Source organism: Salminus brasiliensis, chromosome 9, assembly GCF_030463535.1.
Source record: "Salminus brasiliensis chromosome 9, fSalBra1.hap2, whole genome shotgun sequence".
NCBI lineage: Eukaryota > Metazoa > Chordata > Actinopteri > Characiformes > Bryconidae > Salminus > Salminus brasiliensis.
This window is the reverse complement of record NC_132886.1, coordinates 34,135,020-34,152,093: the sequence shown is the minus strand read 5'-3', so window position 1 is coordinate 34,152,093 and position 17,074 is coordinate 34,135,020. Positions and strand designations below refer to the sequence as shown.

At 38.7% G+C, this 17,074-nt stretch overlaps 1 gene segment (V, D, J or C); it reads right to left on the bottom strand.

Annotated features, from left to right (window-relative positions):
• LOC140562781 (T cell receptor alpha variable 3-like) overlaps positions 1-10,838 on the bottom strand; it is a 30,847-nt gene extending 20,009 nt beyond the window's left edge. Inside the window, 3 exon segments of the V gene segment in view lie at positions 6,206-6,279; positions 10,420-10,718; positions 10,799-10,838. Coding sequence covers positions 6,206-6,279; positions 10,420-10,718; positions 10,799-10,838 — 413 coding nt within the window.
• Positions 10,839-17,074: the final 6,236 nt, after the last annotated feature.

Below are 17,074 nucleotides of genomic sequence, written 5' to 3'. Positions count from 1 at the left end.
CTGATAATCTAGGCTAATAAGAGATTGCCGATAATAGTAGGGATCAGTGGGGATCCATCGCACATGGCTGTCAGCCCTGCGGCCCGAAGCCCCCCCCCAGTCGATGTTGGGTTGATTTCAATGTTCATGTACTTTCTGTTCCTCCCGTTGTTTTTTTCACTAAGGACTTTTATGTTGACAGCGGTCGCAGTAAGACGCCATGTTTTCTGTTTATGTCTGATTTGTTTCACCTGAGTGCTGGAGGTTTTCCAGGTTAAGCCCCATTTCAGTTGTCACCTGTTTGTTTTCTGTTTCTGTTTATTGGACCCTGTACTTTGCTGCCTCGTTTTGTTTGTGTTTGGTCGTTTTGTTTTGTCATTAAAGACTGTTTCCCTGCATTGCTCTGCATTGTCTCGTCTAGCCAGCATGACAATGGCGTTGCTGCCTTCCCTCAAAAACACCCTGGTTTTGTTCTGTATGATGGCCTTATACCTAAAAGAAAATATCATAGTTGATTTAATATTGATATGATACATCATCATTATGGTTTATCTCTTTGACTTTTATTGTATTGTGTTGAAAATTAGAGAATTTCCCCACTGTGGGACTAATAAAGAATTATCTGGATCTTAAATAAACATTAAAACAAAGAATAGCTTAATTTTCAGGAGAATGTGACATCAGTTGTAAAAAGTGAGATGGTTGTAGCGAGTCAGATCTCCAACATTAGACGATAATAGCAGTTTTGTTCTTTTGTTGGTATATGGACTGTACTTTACATCTTCTAGATTTACCCAATCCTAGTGCACAACAATACTCACTCATTCATACTCTCATCTTTAATCTCACTTCATCAGATAATACAGACATTGATTGAGATCTGTGTTTTACACAGTCCTTTTAGTTAAACCCTTTTTCTTGAGAACCGCAAGCTTTTCAAGAAGAATCTAACATAGTATTTTGTATCCTTTTTTATGATTACAGCATCACACATCATATCTCAGCAATTGAGATTAATTCCTTCTTTATTTTTATTTTTGTGGGAATTTGAAGACAATTTTCTATTTCAATGTCACTTCATTGCAGCTGTGATCTGCATCTGAAATATTGTTGAAGCTGCTGAGGAAAGACAATTGAGAAGAGAATGTGGAGGTTCAAAGTTAGTTTTGATGTCATGGATTTATTTTCAGATATGTTACTAAAATCCATGTTAGACAGTGAATTCAACCAACACACTGTTTTCCACTTACAGTTAATTTGAAGAAGAATGTTAGTTTAGGACAAACATATTAAGAAAGTAAAGAGAAGATTTACCTTGTGTATTTTTATTTTAATAAAATGTTATTTTATTAAACTGTCTCCTAGTAACTGCATAAGTCAAGTCTGCTCTCTTCTGGCAGGTTTCAGGCATTACATCTGAGTGTTTAAAACGTCAAGTAGGTCACGGTTGTTTTTCAACACCACTACAACCATACTGGACTTCTAGCTCACATTGCACAATTCGCAACTCTCTCTTATTTAATCGGATATCTCAGTGGATATGATATGTTATAGGGGTTTCTAAATTACAGTTCACATAATATCCAAAGAGAGTGGGCTTTTGTCTGGTCATGACAAAATATGGATGTATAATGTATATTCAGTTATATTCATGTATGTTTTTTTTCTTCTTTTATATCAAATACACTTAAGAATATTGAGTCTTCTGTGTGAAATTATTAACATGAATATTGATAAATTATCAGCCTGTTTTGGTCAAGTAAAACAAGATATGTATAATAAAAATGATTTGTATCCATGTGAAAATGATTTCCATATCACATATATAGATATACAGTGCCTTGCAAAAGTATTCACCTGTTTTTACCTAATTTGTTACATTACATTGTTGCACTACTTCCAATCCATTTGAGAACGATACCAAATTCTATGTGTAAATGATTGAAAAATATAAGGAACTGAATTATATCACTGCATCAGTAACTATCTCTCTATACACATCCATGTCTGAACATTAGTCTTGAAAATATTCCAGGAAAGATACAAAATGTATGTGCCCTGCTTGATTTGTATCCTTTGTCTGCAATATGTGTATTCACTTTTTATTTAGTGCAAATTGTATTACTGCCTGAAATTATTTTCAGAGAGAGGGTAAGAGCAGATAAGCAGTGTGGTTTGAATATTACTTTGATCTCCTGTGTTTAAAGCAAACAGAAGGTGTGAGCTTCTCAGAGACTTTGTATCACCGGGATACAACTCTAAGAGCACAGTAGTAGAAAGCTATGTCCGAGAGTCTTATTTCTGTAACAGTGAGCTCAGTGGATGAGCTGGATGCAGTAGACTGAAATCTACGGTCTGCAGAGTGGCTACCACCCTGTGGCTACCACCCCTGGCTACCACCGAGCGCCTCTATACAGTAAAAACTGTAGAGCTCTGTTAGGATACTGTCTGTACCAGTAGAGCAGAACATATTTACTGCTTGAATCATAAGAGCATTTTAGTGTAACAGGTTCTCCCTCTTTTATAGCAACATCAGTCTCCTGATCTGGTCCAATTTGATCAGCAGCAAACACACCTGAAAGAAAAATATAATCAAAATATTTGAAAAGTTTGAAAACTAAATTTTCCAAATGTTTGAGCACATGATTGATAGATTGATAGTGACTACCTGATGCCATGATAAAAATGATGAGGAGGTTTCTCTTCATTGTGTATATGATCAGATGAAATCAGAAGTGTTTAGGCTCTCAGTGCTCTAATGATGTGTGTTAGTGTGAGTCTCTCTGAAGTGCAGTTAGTAGAAACTACAACAGGAAACTCCTGCTCTGGGGAGATGCTCCACTGTGCTTTCTGTGTTTGAGGAAATAAATGAACCACAAGCAAAGTCAACAGCAGAAAATCATAAAACTCAATATTTTAAACATAAAAAAGGAAACAAAAAAGCAGGTGCTTTATTTATATATATACGTTTGATATGTATCAGTATTTTCTAAAAGGTGTGACAACACAGCAAAATCTCATTTGTTGTGATTTTGCTGAGCATCTGTCAGCCCCTCGGTATCGCGCCCTCCCCCGGGGCGATGCCGAGCCACCGCCCACAGGCTCACACAAGAACTTGTGTATTTGTCGGTTCAGTGTTCGGTTCTTGTTCAGGTTCACGTCTTTTGATTCATGTTCATGTGTTTTGATTCATGTTCAGTGTTTGATTCTTGTTTAGTTGATGCGATTCACCTGAGGCTGGGGGTACTTAAGGGGTTTCCACCCTAGACTCCACGCTGAGAAATGGATTTGATGTTTACAGTCCAAGAACCTCGAGGTTGTCTGAGAGGTTATCTTCCGATATCTGGATAGTGTTAGGTCAGCTTCTGCTTGACTCCGTCTGATCGTCACGAAGGTTCTAGCATCTGATGAGGTTTGCTTGTTTATCCAGTGATACCGTTCATGGTCAAGCTTCAATACCAGGTCTGTTCAGCATTTGCCGTTTAGGTTCTGCAGCTGATCTCTCAGCTCTCGTTTCCCCATCTCCTAGTTTCCCTAGCAAATAAAGCAGGAAAAGAGAAACATCTGCATCCTTTTTTCTGTCTTTCAATGTTTAGAGGTCCTTACACCATTTGAAAAACTGTCATAGACTTCTATCAACTGACATATTAAAAGAAAGTCTTCTTTACAAATACATATGGCACAATTCTGTATTAGTGCACAAGTAGAAACTGTACAAACAAACTAAAAAAAATCTATTGTTCTTTTATTTACTTAGTTAATGCTGTTCCTAACTTTTCCTACTTCAATTCACTGCTACTCCCGTACCTGTTTTTAGATTTATTCCTCAACTCTGCTTGAAAGTCATGACACACTGCATCAGTGATATAAAACTGAAAATACTGAAACTAAAAACGTCCACTTATCCTGCTTATTAAATGTGATGGAGTGTTGTTTGTGAGGTTATACAGCCTCAGTGATTTGACCAGTAGATTTAAATACCATCTTCTGATCTCAGTTCATCAGAAAATACAGCCATTGCTTGAGCTCCGAGTGTCAGGTCTGCATTGTCTGGCTCTCCCCCCGGGCGATCCCCAGACTCCGCCCCTGTGCTCAAATAAGGAACCTAAAATAAAATTCCATTTCCTTCCAAGAAATTACAAGTACAAATGACAATTCACCTAACCCTAACCTTTACCTTAATCTTTTGCTTTCAGGGATAGGTTTAGGATAAGATTTAAAGCTGCACACTCTGAGTGTGCAGATTTAGCTGCACACTCTACTGAAACTGCTCTCATTGCAGTTACAGAGAAGCTCCATGCAGCTAAAGCTTCCAGACTGTCCTCGGTTCTGATCCTTCTCGACCTCTCCGCAGCTTTTGACACGGTGGACCACAAGATCCTCCTGTCTATCCTTGCCGGTCTTGGAATTACCGGCTCTGCATGGCAATGGTTTGCATCATACCTGCAGGGACGCTCATACCAGGTAACGTGGCAGGGCGACACGTCCGCTCCTTGTAGTCTCTCCACTGGCGTTCCACAAGGCTCAGTTCTTGGTCCTCTTCTTTTCTCACTGTACACTCACTCTCTTGGTAAAGTGATATCCTCTCATGGATTCTCTTACCACTGCTACGCCGATGACACTCAACTCATGCTCTCTTTCCCACCGTCTGACACACAGGTTTCTGCCCGTATCTCAGCCTGCCTCGCCGACGTCTCGTCTTGGATGGCGGCTCACCATCTCAAACTCAACCCCTACAAGACGGAGCTGCTGTACATCCCGGGAACTGCTGGACCAAGAAACGATCTTGCCATCACCTTTGAGAACTCACTGGTCACTCCTTCTACTGAAGCCCGAAGCCTTGGTGTAGTGATGGATGATCAGTTATCATTCTCAAGTCATGTTGCAAACGTAACTCGGTCCTGCAGATTCCTCCTGTACAACATCCGGAGAATTCGACCCTTCCTCTCTAGAGAGGCCACCCAGGTGCTTGTTCAGTCTCTCGTCACTTCCAGACTTGACTACTGCAACTCTCTTCTGGCTGGTCTCCCTCTGCGCACCATCAGGCCCCTGCAACTCATCCAGAATGCAGCGGCACGGGTCGTCTTCAATGTCCCAAAATTTACCCATGTCACTCCACTGCTGCGTTCTCTCCACTGGCTTCCAGTAGCTGCCCGCATCAGATTTAAAACACTGACGCTGGCCTACAAAGCCAAGAACGGACCAGCCCCTCCGTATCTGATGGCAATGGTCAAAAGCCGATCCGCACCAAGAGCCCTTCGAGCTTCAAGTACGGCTCGGCTTGACCCACCATCCCTCAAAATCCGCGGAAGACAAGTGTCCAGGCTTTTTTCTGTCCTGGCACCAAAGTGGTGGAACGAGCTGCCCCTGGGTGTCCGAACGGCCGAGTCACTCGCTGTCTTCAAACGCAGACTGAAGACCCACCTCTTCAGAGAGTACTTGGACGAATAGTTCTATGGTCGCCTTATTGTATTGTGTTTAGTAATGTCTAAGCTTGGAGGTATCTTTTGAATTATTAGTCTATTCTAACTAGCTAAGATTTTCTTGGGTAAATAGCAAAGCACTTTGTAAGTCGCTCTGGATAAGAGCGTCTGCTAAATGCCGTAAATGTAAATGTAAATTTAAAGTTTAGGTTAAGGTTAGAGTAAGCCAATCATTTAGAATCTATTTAGTTGCAGTTCATAGACGTTCACTGTCGGTTCATAGATCAGTTGAATGTCAGATGAGCATCTATGAGGCATCAATAACGAACTGTTCTAGTAAAATATTGAAATCTTTATCAGTTTTATATTAGAGATGATCTGCCACTCAACCACTGACATACTCAGGCACATCATAGCAATTAAGAACAGGTCAATATATTTTACAGTTAACGTAAAGAAGTGCAGCTCAGAGGAGAAATGTAGTTCTGTAAAACACTTTTGCCTTGGTCTATCTAGAGGTTGTGGCAAAAAGAGGGACTCTCAGTAAGCTGCAAGCCATTTTAGACAGTGCCTTAATGCGCTACAGTAAGTCTCCATACATTAAAGACAGTACCGATCTCCTGCTGACTTATTTTCCATCTTTACAGTGAAGTGCAGTCTCATCTGTTTTTACAGCAAAAGTGAATCGGTGCAGAGATGATAACTGTATACATTTCAGAATCCATTGTGTTACCAATATTAACAGTCACATCATCAATAAACACCACTGACCCGGTTCCAACTGCAGCTATATATGCCCATACCATATCGTTGTGGAGTAAATTACATGAAGTGCTTCTATAAGTAATTTGGCATCGATGCTTTGACTGGTATTTTGCTAGGGACTGTGTGTAAACATGCTGGTTGTGGTCAGACAATTTGGGACAGTGTCTAGGGATTTTTTGTCCCTGGCCATCCCTGTTGCATCCACCATGTTTGAAAAATGGAACCTTTTAAAGGCTTATTGCTAACACATTTAAATCAGTTACTAAACTCACTGGATATTACCTTAAACACACTGGCATGTTGGTTTCATTATAATAAAACCAACATGCCAGTGTGTTTAAGGTAATATCCAGTGAGTTTAGTAACTGATTTAAATGTGTTAGCAATAAACCTTTAAAAGGTTCCATTTTTCAAACATGGTCAGTTTGAAGTATTAACAATCTGGTGAAGTATTAACAATCTGGGCATGAGGAAAGAGCTTCAAAAATGATCTTTTATGTTCTTAATTATATGTTTTATTGAAAGCAGTATAATGATGGTTGGTTTTCCAAAGCTCCAATGTTCAACAAAAAGTCAACTGCCACTCAACCTAATTTGTCACTGAACTAAATTAAATAGATCAAGAGTTTTTTTACACAGATAAAAATGTATTCATTTTGTACTTTTTGTATCAGCAATTACAAAAACAAAATAACTGTATTATATTATACTATATTCAAACTGACCATATTATGACCAGCAAAGAGCATGAAACACGCATTTATTAGACTGATTTTAAAGAGCAACTAAAAAATGGTTTCTTCACAAGATTCGGCTATGTTACAGTTTATGTAGTGTTTCTGCAGTGCTCAACTAAAGCATGAGCAGACAGATAAATTACTGTGGGAATAAGTTAATCTCAGTGTTACTGGGCTCAAGTAAAAACTGACAAATCACTGTCATTATTTATTTTTTATTCCAGGGCTAGTTTCTGTTACTGAGTCCTGCTAAAGTGTGTTAAAAAGACTGATGAATCAATGCATGTTCATCAATTATTTTTCTCTGTGTTATTGAGGTATTTAGTAGGATGATAGAACAGTGCCAGCATAGACATGTTTAAACTGATAATATTGGTATAGCAAATGCATTTCTTAATATGTAATATCAGTAACTATAAGTAGTGTGTTTAAGCTCTCAGTGCTCTAATGCTGATCTGTGTGTTAGTGCGATTCTCTCTGAAGTAAGAGCAGTTATGAAAGACTGCAACAGGAAACTCCTGCTCTGGTGAGCTACTTCAGTGTGCTTTCTGTGATTGAGGAAGAGCAAAGTGTAAATAAGACATTCATTCAAGGCATAGTCCTTATAATATGCAAATTAAATAAACATTCAAAGGAATAAATGACAAGCAAGCAAACACAAAATGAATATTTATATTTGAATGTAATGTAAAAAAAAAATCTCCAGTGTTTAATTATTTTTTTCATTTGTGTTCATTTGTGTAGATTTAGGTGTTTATTCAGTAATAAAGATTTTGCTATGTATGCGGTTGCATACACTCTGGTTAAAAATGAATCCTTGTAGGACTGTGCACCTGAGTTTAAATTAAAAGAATTAAAGAATATTATAAAAGGATTAAAAGATATTTCACCAGTTTTACATTAAAAAGGAAGACCAGTATTACTTATGATTCCTATTATGGGAGTATGGCGATCTGGAAACCACACCCTCAAACTACAGAATGAAAGTCTACCTGTTTGGAGCAGCTTTGTCTCCAGGCTGCGCCAACTTCGGCCTAAAACAGGGCAAGGTCAATACAGCAAAGACACCATATGCTTCATTCAGATTAATTTCTACGTAGACCGCAGCCTGGCAAGTGTTCATACTGAAAGCCATTCAGCTCATCAAAGAATCAAGGAAACTTTGTTCCACCAGAAAATTAAGGCTTTACCAGTTCGTCTCCAATAACAAGAATGTGATGCCATCTAGTATTCCTAGAGAGACCTGTACACAACCTAGTCACTTTACTTGAAGCAGATCATTTGCAGATGCTTAATGTTTTTCTTGGCATTCAATTTAGAATGGTCCATAGTATATATTTTTTTGCATTTTATGCTAAGTATTTTTGTTTATGTACTCACAATGTTTCTGTGTAATTGTCTCTAAAGTAATGTTAAACGTTTAAAGGCTTCAAATATACCTGCAACAGTTAATACATGTGAAAAATCCCACAGTAAGGTTGTAAGATTTAATGAGTGTTACTGTTGCCACTATTAAGGTTACATGTTTATATAAGAGCGATTTTCTAAGTCAGAATGTATGAGCAATATTCTGCATTTTTATTTTGATGCCATTTTATCACTTCTACTGAGCTGTTTATGTCTGGTAAACGTAACTGAGTTAGATGCAAGCTGGCACTGTCAGATGCAGGTTGAGAAAAGAGATGCTCTTAGAAAAAAGGTAAAGTATTTTTATTGGTACATACAAAGTTAAGAAGACTCCAAGATTATTTCCTTTCCTTGCCAGCAGCAACAAGGTATTTTGTTAAATTTGTACTTTATTTTATGTGTGTTATTAATTTGGCTTCCCAATCATGGTTTGATGAAGAAGTCTTCAGTCTTCAAAACCACTTGTGTCTGATTGTGCTTTGGGAGGGAGTTGCAGCAACTCCAGTGTTTAGATAATGAGGAGTGATTCAGTTCCCAAGCATGTAAAGACTCCTTCTACATTTGACAGTGTGTCTGTTTTAAGGACAGACAAATGCAGTTGTTTATAGTATTCATCCCCATTAAAATATATCCAATGGTTCCCTGAGCAATTCCACTACGCTTTGGACTCAATATGATGCTGCTACCCTCATACTTCACGTTTAGGTTAGTGTTAATTGTGGAATAGGCAGTGTTAGGTTAGTGCCATATGCAGTGTTTTGCATTTTGTCCAAAATGTTTTGTATCTCATCTAACCCCCTCCCATACAGACCAGTTTAAAAAAGAGCTTTTGATATTGATGACTAATGCAGCTTCTTCTATTAACATACAAAGCCCTACATGTTCTCGCTCCTGAGTATCTGTGAGATCTTATTACATATTATGAACCATCAAGGGTACTTAGATCTCAGGGTGCTGGCTTCTTACTCATCACCAAATCCAGTAAGCCTCAGCAGGGGGAAGAGCCTTTTCTTATAAAGCCCCCAACTCTGGAATAACTGTCCAGATAATGTTTGGGTCTCAGAAAACTGGGGGTGAAAACTCATCTGTTTACTTTAGGTTTTGGTCATTAATGTTTCCCCTTAGCTAAGGGTTGGAGGTCCAGGGGTTCATGAACACAGTCTTGCTGCTTGCACGCAATCACTCAGGTTTGTGGATGGTGGAGGAGATGAACACCAGTGTTGCAGTGTGTTCCCGTCTCTGTGTTACCTTCTGGCTCTCTCTCCTTTTAATTAGGCTGTTATAGTCAGATCTTCAAGTCGTCAGCGACACTGATACTGCTCAACATTCTTTGCTCTCCATAAATGCCACACTGTCTCTGTGTTATGAAACATTTCAAATGTTATATATATATATATATATATATATATATATATATATATATATATATATATATATATATATAAATATATAATATATGATATAATATGTGTTTAATATTGTAGCAGAGGAGATCTGTCTTACCCTTTTTGAACTTATATACATTATACATATATTCATGTATGTTTAGTTTTAATACATTTAAGAATATTCAGTGTAATGTGTGAAATTATCAGCATCAAATCAATTGATAAATCATCTGCCTGTTTTTCTCAAGTTAAACATATGTATATTAAAAATGTACGAATATCCATGTGGACATGATTTCTATATCATCTGTATAGATATACATAATTTCACATGTAAATAACTGAAAAATACAAGGTCTTGAACATGCAATTTTGCACTAATTCCAAATGCATTATTAACATGTTGTATTGTATTATTAAAATGTATTATTATTTCTCCCCATATGTCAATTTCTGATCATGAGCTGTGACAGACCCTACCATGTAGAATATGCCAGGTAAGAGACCAAAACTTGCTTGATTTGTAGCCTTTATCTACTACCTGTGTATTCACTTTTTATGTATTGCAAACTGTATTGTTGCATCTAGTCATTTCAGCGACAGTATAACAGATAAACAGTGTGGTTTGAATATTACTTTGATCTCTTGTGTTCAAAGCAAACAGAAGGTGTGTGAGTTTTTGTAAAGCTTCTCAGAGACTTTGTATCACTGGGTTCCAACTCTAAGAGCACAGTAGTAGAGAGCTGTATCTGCCAGTTTTACTTCACCAACAGTGAGCTCAGTGGATGAACTGGTTGTAGTAGACTGAAATCTATGGTCTGCGGTGTGGCTAGAACTTAAACTTCGAGCACCTCTATACAGTAAAAACTGTAGAGCTCTGTTAGAATACTGTCTGTACCAGTAGAGCCGAACATTTTGACTGCTTGAATTATAAGAGCATTTTAGTGTAACAGATTCTCCCTCTTTTTTAGCAACATCAGTCTCCTGATCTGGTGCAATTTGATCGGCAGCCAAGACAGCTAAAAGAAAAGTAGAATTGAAATATCAATTGAAGTATGAAAATTTTCCAAATATTTAAGCATATCGTCATAGTGAGTACCTGATGCCATAATGAGAATGATGAGGAGGTTTCTCTTCATTGTGAATATGATCAGATAGAATCAGTGGTGTGTTTAAGCTCTCAGTGCTCTCAAGCTGATCTGTGTGTTAGTGTTAATCTCTCTGAAGTGAGAGCAGATATGAGAAGCTGCAACAGGAAACGCCTGATCCGTGGAGATGCTCCACTACGCTTTATGTCTTTGAGGAAGTGCAATTCATTGCAAAAATAAATGCACCACAAGCAAAGTCAACAGCACAATATTATAACAATCAACGTTTTAAAAAGAAACAAAGGAAACAAACAAGCAGAGCTTAATATAAATATTTTGATATGTTTCAATATTTTGTAAAATGTATAACAACATAGCAAAATCTCTTACTGTGGTCATTTGTGTGGATTATGCTGAGCATCTTGTATATGAACACTCATATGCAAATGTGAAAAAAAAAAAAAAAAAACTTCAGTAGCTGATTATCTTTAAAATAAAATGTATTCCTTCAAATATTGATGCACAGTTACTAAATTGTTGTTAATGACATTGTATTTTTGGCATGTACAACATTTTGGACACCCTTCTCACATGCAGTTTCCAGGGGGGTTCCAGGGGAATTAGTCATTGCATGTAGTCTCTAGCCAACAAATGGGATGGGTGTACAGTGGGGCAAAAAAGTATTTAGTCAGCCACTGATTGTGCAAGTTTTCTACTTAGAAAGATGGGAAAGGTCTGTAATTTTCATCATAGGTACACTTAAACTATGAGAGACAAAATGCGAAAAAAATAATTACATTGAAAGATTTTAAAAATCATATTATAGGATTTTTAAAGAATTTATTTGTAAATTATGGTGGAAAATAAGTATTTGGTCAATAACAAAAGTTAAACTCAATACCTACTAACATAACCTTTGTTGGCAATGACAGAGGTCAAGGTTTCCTGTAAGTCTTCACCAGGTTTACGCACAATTTTGCCCATTCCTCCATGCAGATCTCCTCTATAGCAGTGATGTTTTGGGGCTGTCGCTGGGCAACACAGACTTTCAACTCCCTCCACAAATTTCCTATGGGGTTGAGGTCTGGAGACTGGCTAGTCCACTCCACTCTAGTTTTAATACATTTAAGAATATTCAGTGTAATGTGTGAAATTATCAGCATCAACTCAATTGATAAATCATCTGCCTGTTTTTATCAAGTTAAACATATGTATATTTAAAAAGTATTAATATCCATGTGGACATGATTTCTATATTATCTGTATAGATATACATAATTTCACATGTAAATAACTGAAAAATACAAGGTCTTGAACATGCAATTTTGCACTAATTCCAAATGCATTATTAACATGTTGTATTGTATTATTAAAATGTATTATTATCTCTCCCCATATGTCAATTTCTGATCATGAGCTGTGACAGACCCTACCATGTAAAATATGCCAGGTAAGAGACCAAAACTTGCTTGATTTGTAGCAATGCAGATCTCCTCTAGAGCAGTGATGTTTTGGGGCTGTCGCTGGGCAACACAGACTTTCAACTCCCTCCACAAATTTCCTATGGGGTTGAGGTCTGGAGACTGGCTAGTCCACTCCAGGACCTTGAAAAGTTTTTTACAGAGCCACTCCTTCGTTGCCCAAGCAGTGTGTTTGGGATCATGGTCATGCTGGAAGACCCAGCCACGTTCCGTCTTCAATGCTCTCACTGATGGAAGGAGGTTTTGGCTTAAAATCTCACTAAACATGGCCCGTTCATTCTTCCCTTAACATTGATCAGTCGGCCTGTCCCCTTTGCAGAAAACAGCCCCAAAGCATGATGTTTCCACCCCCATGCTTCACAGTAGGTATGGTGTTCTTCGGATGCAACTCAGCATTCGTCTTCCTCCAAACACGACGAGTTGAGTTTTTACCAAAAAGTTCTATTCTGGTTTCATCTGACCACATGTTCTTCTCCCAATCCTCTTCTGGATCATCCATATGCTCTCTGGCAAACTTCAGACGGGCCTGGACATGTACTGGCTTAAGCAGGGGGACACGCCTGGCACTACAGGATTTGAGTCCCTCTCGGCATAGTGTGTTACTGATGGTAGCCTTTGTTACTTTGGTCCCAGCTCTCTGCAGGTCATTCATCAGGTCCCTCTGTGTAGGGATCCATGTCCTGGGATTTTTGTTCACCGTTCTCATGATCATTTTGACCCCACAGGATGAGATCTTTATTCACACCAACCTGGTGCAGGTCTACAATTTTCTTCCTGGTGTCCTTCGACAGCTCTTTGGTCTTGGCCATGGTTAAGTTTAGAGTCTGACTGTTTGAGGCTGTGGACAGGTGTCTTTTATACAGATAACAAGGTCAAACAGGTGCCATTCATACAGGTAAAGAGTGGAGGACAGAAGAGCTTCTTAAAGAAGAAGTTACAGGTCTGTGAGGGACAGAAAACTTGCTTGTTTGTGGGTGACCAAATATTTATTTTCCACCATAATTTACAAATAAATTCTTTAAAAAATCCTACATGTGGTTTCCTGGATTTTTTTTTCCTCATTTAGTCTCTTATAGTTGGAGTGTACCTATAATGAAAATTACAGACCTCTCTCATCTTTCTAAGTAGGATAACTTGCACAATCAGTGGCTGACTAAATACCTTTTTGGCCCCACTATATGTAAATATTTCCTGTACCGAACTCTCACATCCATGTACTTAACTCTTAACTATTAATTTGACATTTTAGAGCACAATTAATTCCCTCCTTACATTTGTGCTACTTGCCCGTCCACTGCTGAAGCAGCACAAATCAGTGGCCTACTTTTAATGATTTCAAGCTTTTGGAAGTGTAGGTACCCTTGCCCACAGCACCATGCCCAATGCCCAATGCAAGTTTAACACCAGAAGAATAAAAAGGGTGTGGCTACACAGGTGATAGAAAAGCAACAAACCTCCCTCTCTGAGTTTGCCTGCACCAGGTAAACATAACAGAGGGATACAAAAGAGAGATCTCTCTGAAGTCTGCCCCACCAAGTACATGTAACGTATTCGCAAAACCTGCTATGTGGACGACCAAGTTAATTGCCAAAGATTTTTTTTTAATGATGCCATATCACTATGTATGTGACAAATAAACTTTTAACTTTTGCAGCAGACATCTTAACATCTTTGTAATATCTAACAGCAGAAAAGCGTAATTTGTGTCCATTCCATGCTCCCCTTAAATTCAGTTCCAGTATGCTCCTGGTGGCTCATTTCCTAATTGTACTACACCACTTGGAATCAGCAGTTGGTGACAGCATCAAATAGTGTGTGAGGGGCCTCCGGCTTGCATTTCAGACCAGATCAAATGTAATATTTTTGACCCTGAGCATATATTATTAACTAAACCTGAATAGTCAATAAAAATTTAGCATAAAAAGAAAAGTGCAGTTTGAAGGCAGTGTCTTGTTTTAGTTTAACATTCCACCTTAAAATGATGTAGCAGCTACATTGTGGTGTTAATATTCGATACTGCATCACCATTTAAGGTAAAATGCAAATTTGTATAAAAGACCAGCCAAGTGCATAGGGAAGCCTTGATTAGAAGCGAACATAGTAAGAGTAATGCCTACAGTTTAAACTGTAATGTAATCCTGCTTGCAATCACTCTTTTAAAAATGTAACTGTAAGCTATTTTTTACTTTTCACTGCAACTGCAATGGATTATAGATACTGTTCTTTTGAACCAGCCATCCAGTGTTTTTTGCACATTAAGGTAAGCCACCTTTGATTGGTCATAGTGTGATTCCCACTGCTCATTCCTCATCCCGGCTGCAATTCTGCTCTTACTGAAGCAGCTACAATCTAAAATACATACATAAATAAGTACAGATTTTATTCTAGCCCAGGGCTTTAACAGACGAAATTGTATCTTTAACAGACAAATCTTTCAATTACCAAATAACTCTTATGTAACTATAATCTTTCAAATTTAGCTTAGCCGGTTTATGCATTTGCTAACTAATGTTTTTTTTTTATTATTAACTATTAAACACTCAATAATCTTGCCATCATGTCACCAATACTCACTAGGGGTAAACTGAGCTAAACGGCTAAAAACACAAATTAAAAATCCACTTTTGGACTTTAATTTTTAGATGACTTTAATTTTGGAAAGTATAATGATGTGTTGTGCTGTGTGACTGTGCAAAGGGTTTCCAGTTGTAAGTGTAGTGTGCAGAGTGTGTTTGTACAGGGAGGAGGTGTGATGATACAGATGAGGTCCATAGTCCACAAGCTATTGTTCATTCAGCAGCCTAATTGCTTGAGGAAAGAAGCTGTCTCTGAACCGACTGTTTCTGGTCTTCAAACTGGGCAGCTTGGGTGGGTGGAGTCCTTGATAATCATCCTTGACTTTCTCAGACAGCGGCTGGTGTATAAATCCAGAAGGTTTGGCGGCTGAACCACGATGGTGCGCTGGGCTATGCGCACCACCCTCTGCAAAGTTTTCTGGTCTTGAGCGGTTTAGTTCCCATACCAGTTGGTGATGCAGCCCGCAGAATGCTCTCCACAGTACAGGTGTAGAACATCCTGAATATGCGGGGGTTCAGACCAAACCTGTGTTCTGTCCATGTAACTTCCTCAGTAATGTGAACACCAAGGAACTTGAAGCTGTTGACCCTCTCCACAGTGGTCCCATTGATAGAGATGCACTCTCTCCTGTTTCCTGAAGTCCACTACCAGCTCCTTGGCCTTGCTGATGTCAAGAGAAAGGTTGTTTTCCTGCCTTTGGACTACATTTTGCACATTTTTTTAGGTGAGAAACTGCAAGTGCATCTTCACAGATTTTTTTTTCACCCATCTTTATAACCATAAGCATTTTTTAGCAGTATATTTTATATTAAATAGGCCATTATAATCACAAAACTGTCATGGAGGCCCTCTTTGTCAACACAGGCTTGCCAGAAACATTCCATGTATTCTTGGTGTTCAAATACGAACAGGAATGGTTCCTTGGCCTCTGGGTCAACTTACTTCAGGACCTCACTGAGGGAATTCTTGCAGTCTTCTTCAATCTGTGACAGATATTTTAGCTTGGTCATATGCCCCTGGAACTGGGAGTGATTTCTTTCAATCCACTATACAGCAATGGAAAGGGTCCCTTACGATTGCTGGCTCTTTAAACAGAAGACTCAAATCACTCAATCACCAATTCCATTCACAAACATCAAAGTATGTTGCCATTATAGTATTATAGTATAGAATTGCAATTCAGTTCAGAAATTCTGTAGTGCACTTGATCGACTTCCACCAGCTTGCATTTTTATAGTCTGGAGAACGGCACATGGTGGCCTTGCAGGACAGCTTTGGACTCCTCCATCCAATGGGCTCCGTCCAAGATTTTTAAAGCTATCAAATCATATCTAAAAAGTTTTCCATTAAAAGCAGGCACCACCATTTTCGCATAGAGGACATGTTATTCTGTAGACACAACATTTTTAATGTTTAATAATAAGTAAGTAAAATTTACTACAGTTGAAAATGATCTGTACATCTGTTCCTCTTTAATAATTCCTTAAATAAGTGCTTACAATGGTGTAATCAAAAGAAGCATCCAATGCCAGTTAAAAGGCAGACTGCAAATGAAGCATTTGAATCATTTCTATTATATATTACAACTGTGTGTCACGCCCCCCTTCATGGTTATGTCATGTTTCAGGACTTTTATGTTGACACAGACTTTTACATTGACACTCATTGTCGCCATCTTGTGTCTTGTTTGTGTTAGCGTCATGTGTCCGTGCATTGTTTGGTTACTGTGTATCACCTGTGGGCTGGTGTATTTAAGTAGGGCTAGTGTCAACTGCCAGTTGCTGAGAATTACTCTTAGTGCAACCAATGCACTCAGGACACTCATGTCCCTTGGGTACTCAGTGTTCACTGGTCTAGTCTGTGAGTCCGTCTGTATCTAGAGGACTCTTCTGGCCGTAGCTAGTTGAGCATAGTAAGCTAACTAGCTAGGCAGTAGTATTCTTAGGGTCCGTTTGGGGGCTGCTGCAGGTTTGAGGCGATCTCGCCAGGCTTCACATTTTTAGCGTGCTCAGGTTCAGGAGCTCCGGTAGTGAGCAACTCGTACGCTCGTTTTGGCAGGTAGCTTCCCCTCCGTCGGACCGGTTCGGTCGTCTAGGTTTGGCGGCTGACTCCCCACTCCCACATGTCATGTAAGTTCAGCGCGCCTGACTAGCGCACCTCTTTTGTCTCAGTTGAAAGTATTTCCCAGGCTCTGCCTGGTGGTTTATGTTTCCGTATAGCGGTTCAGGC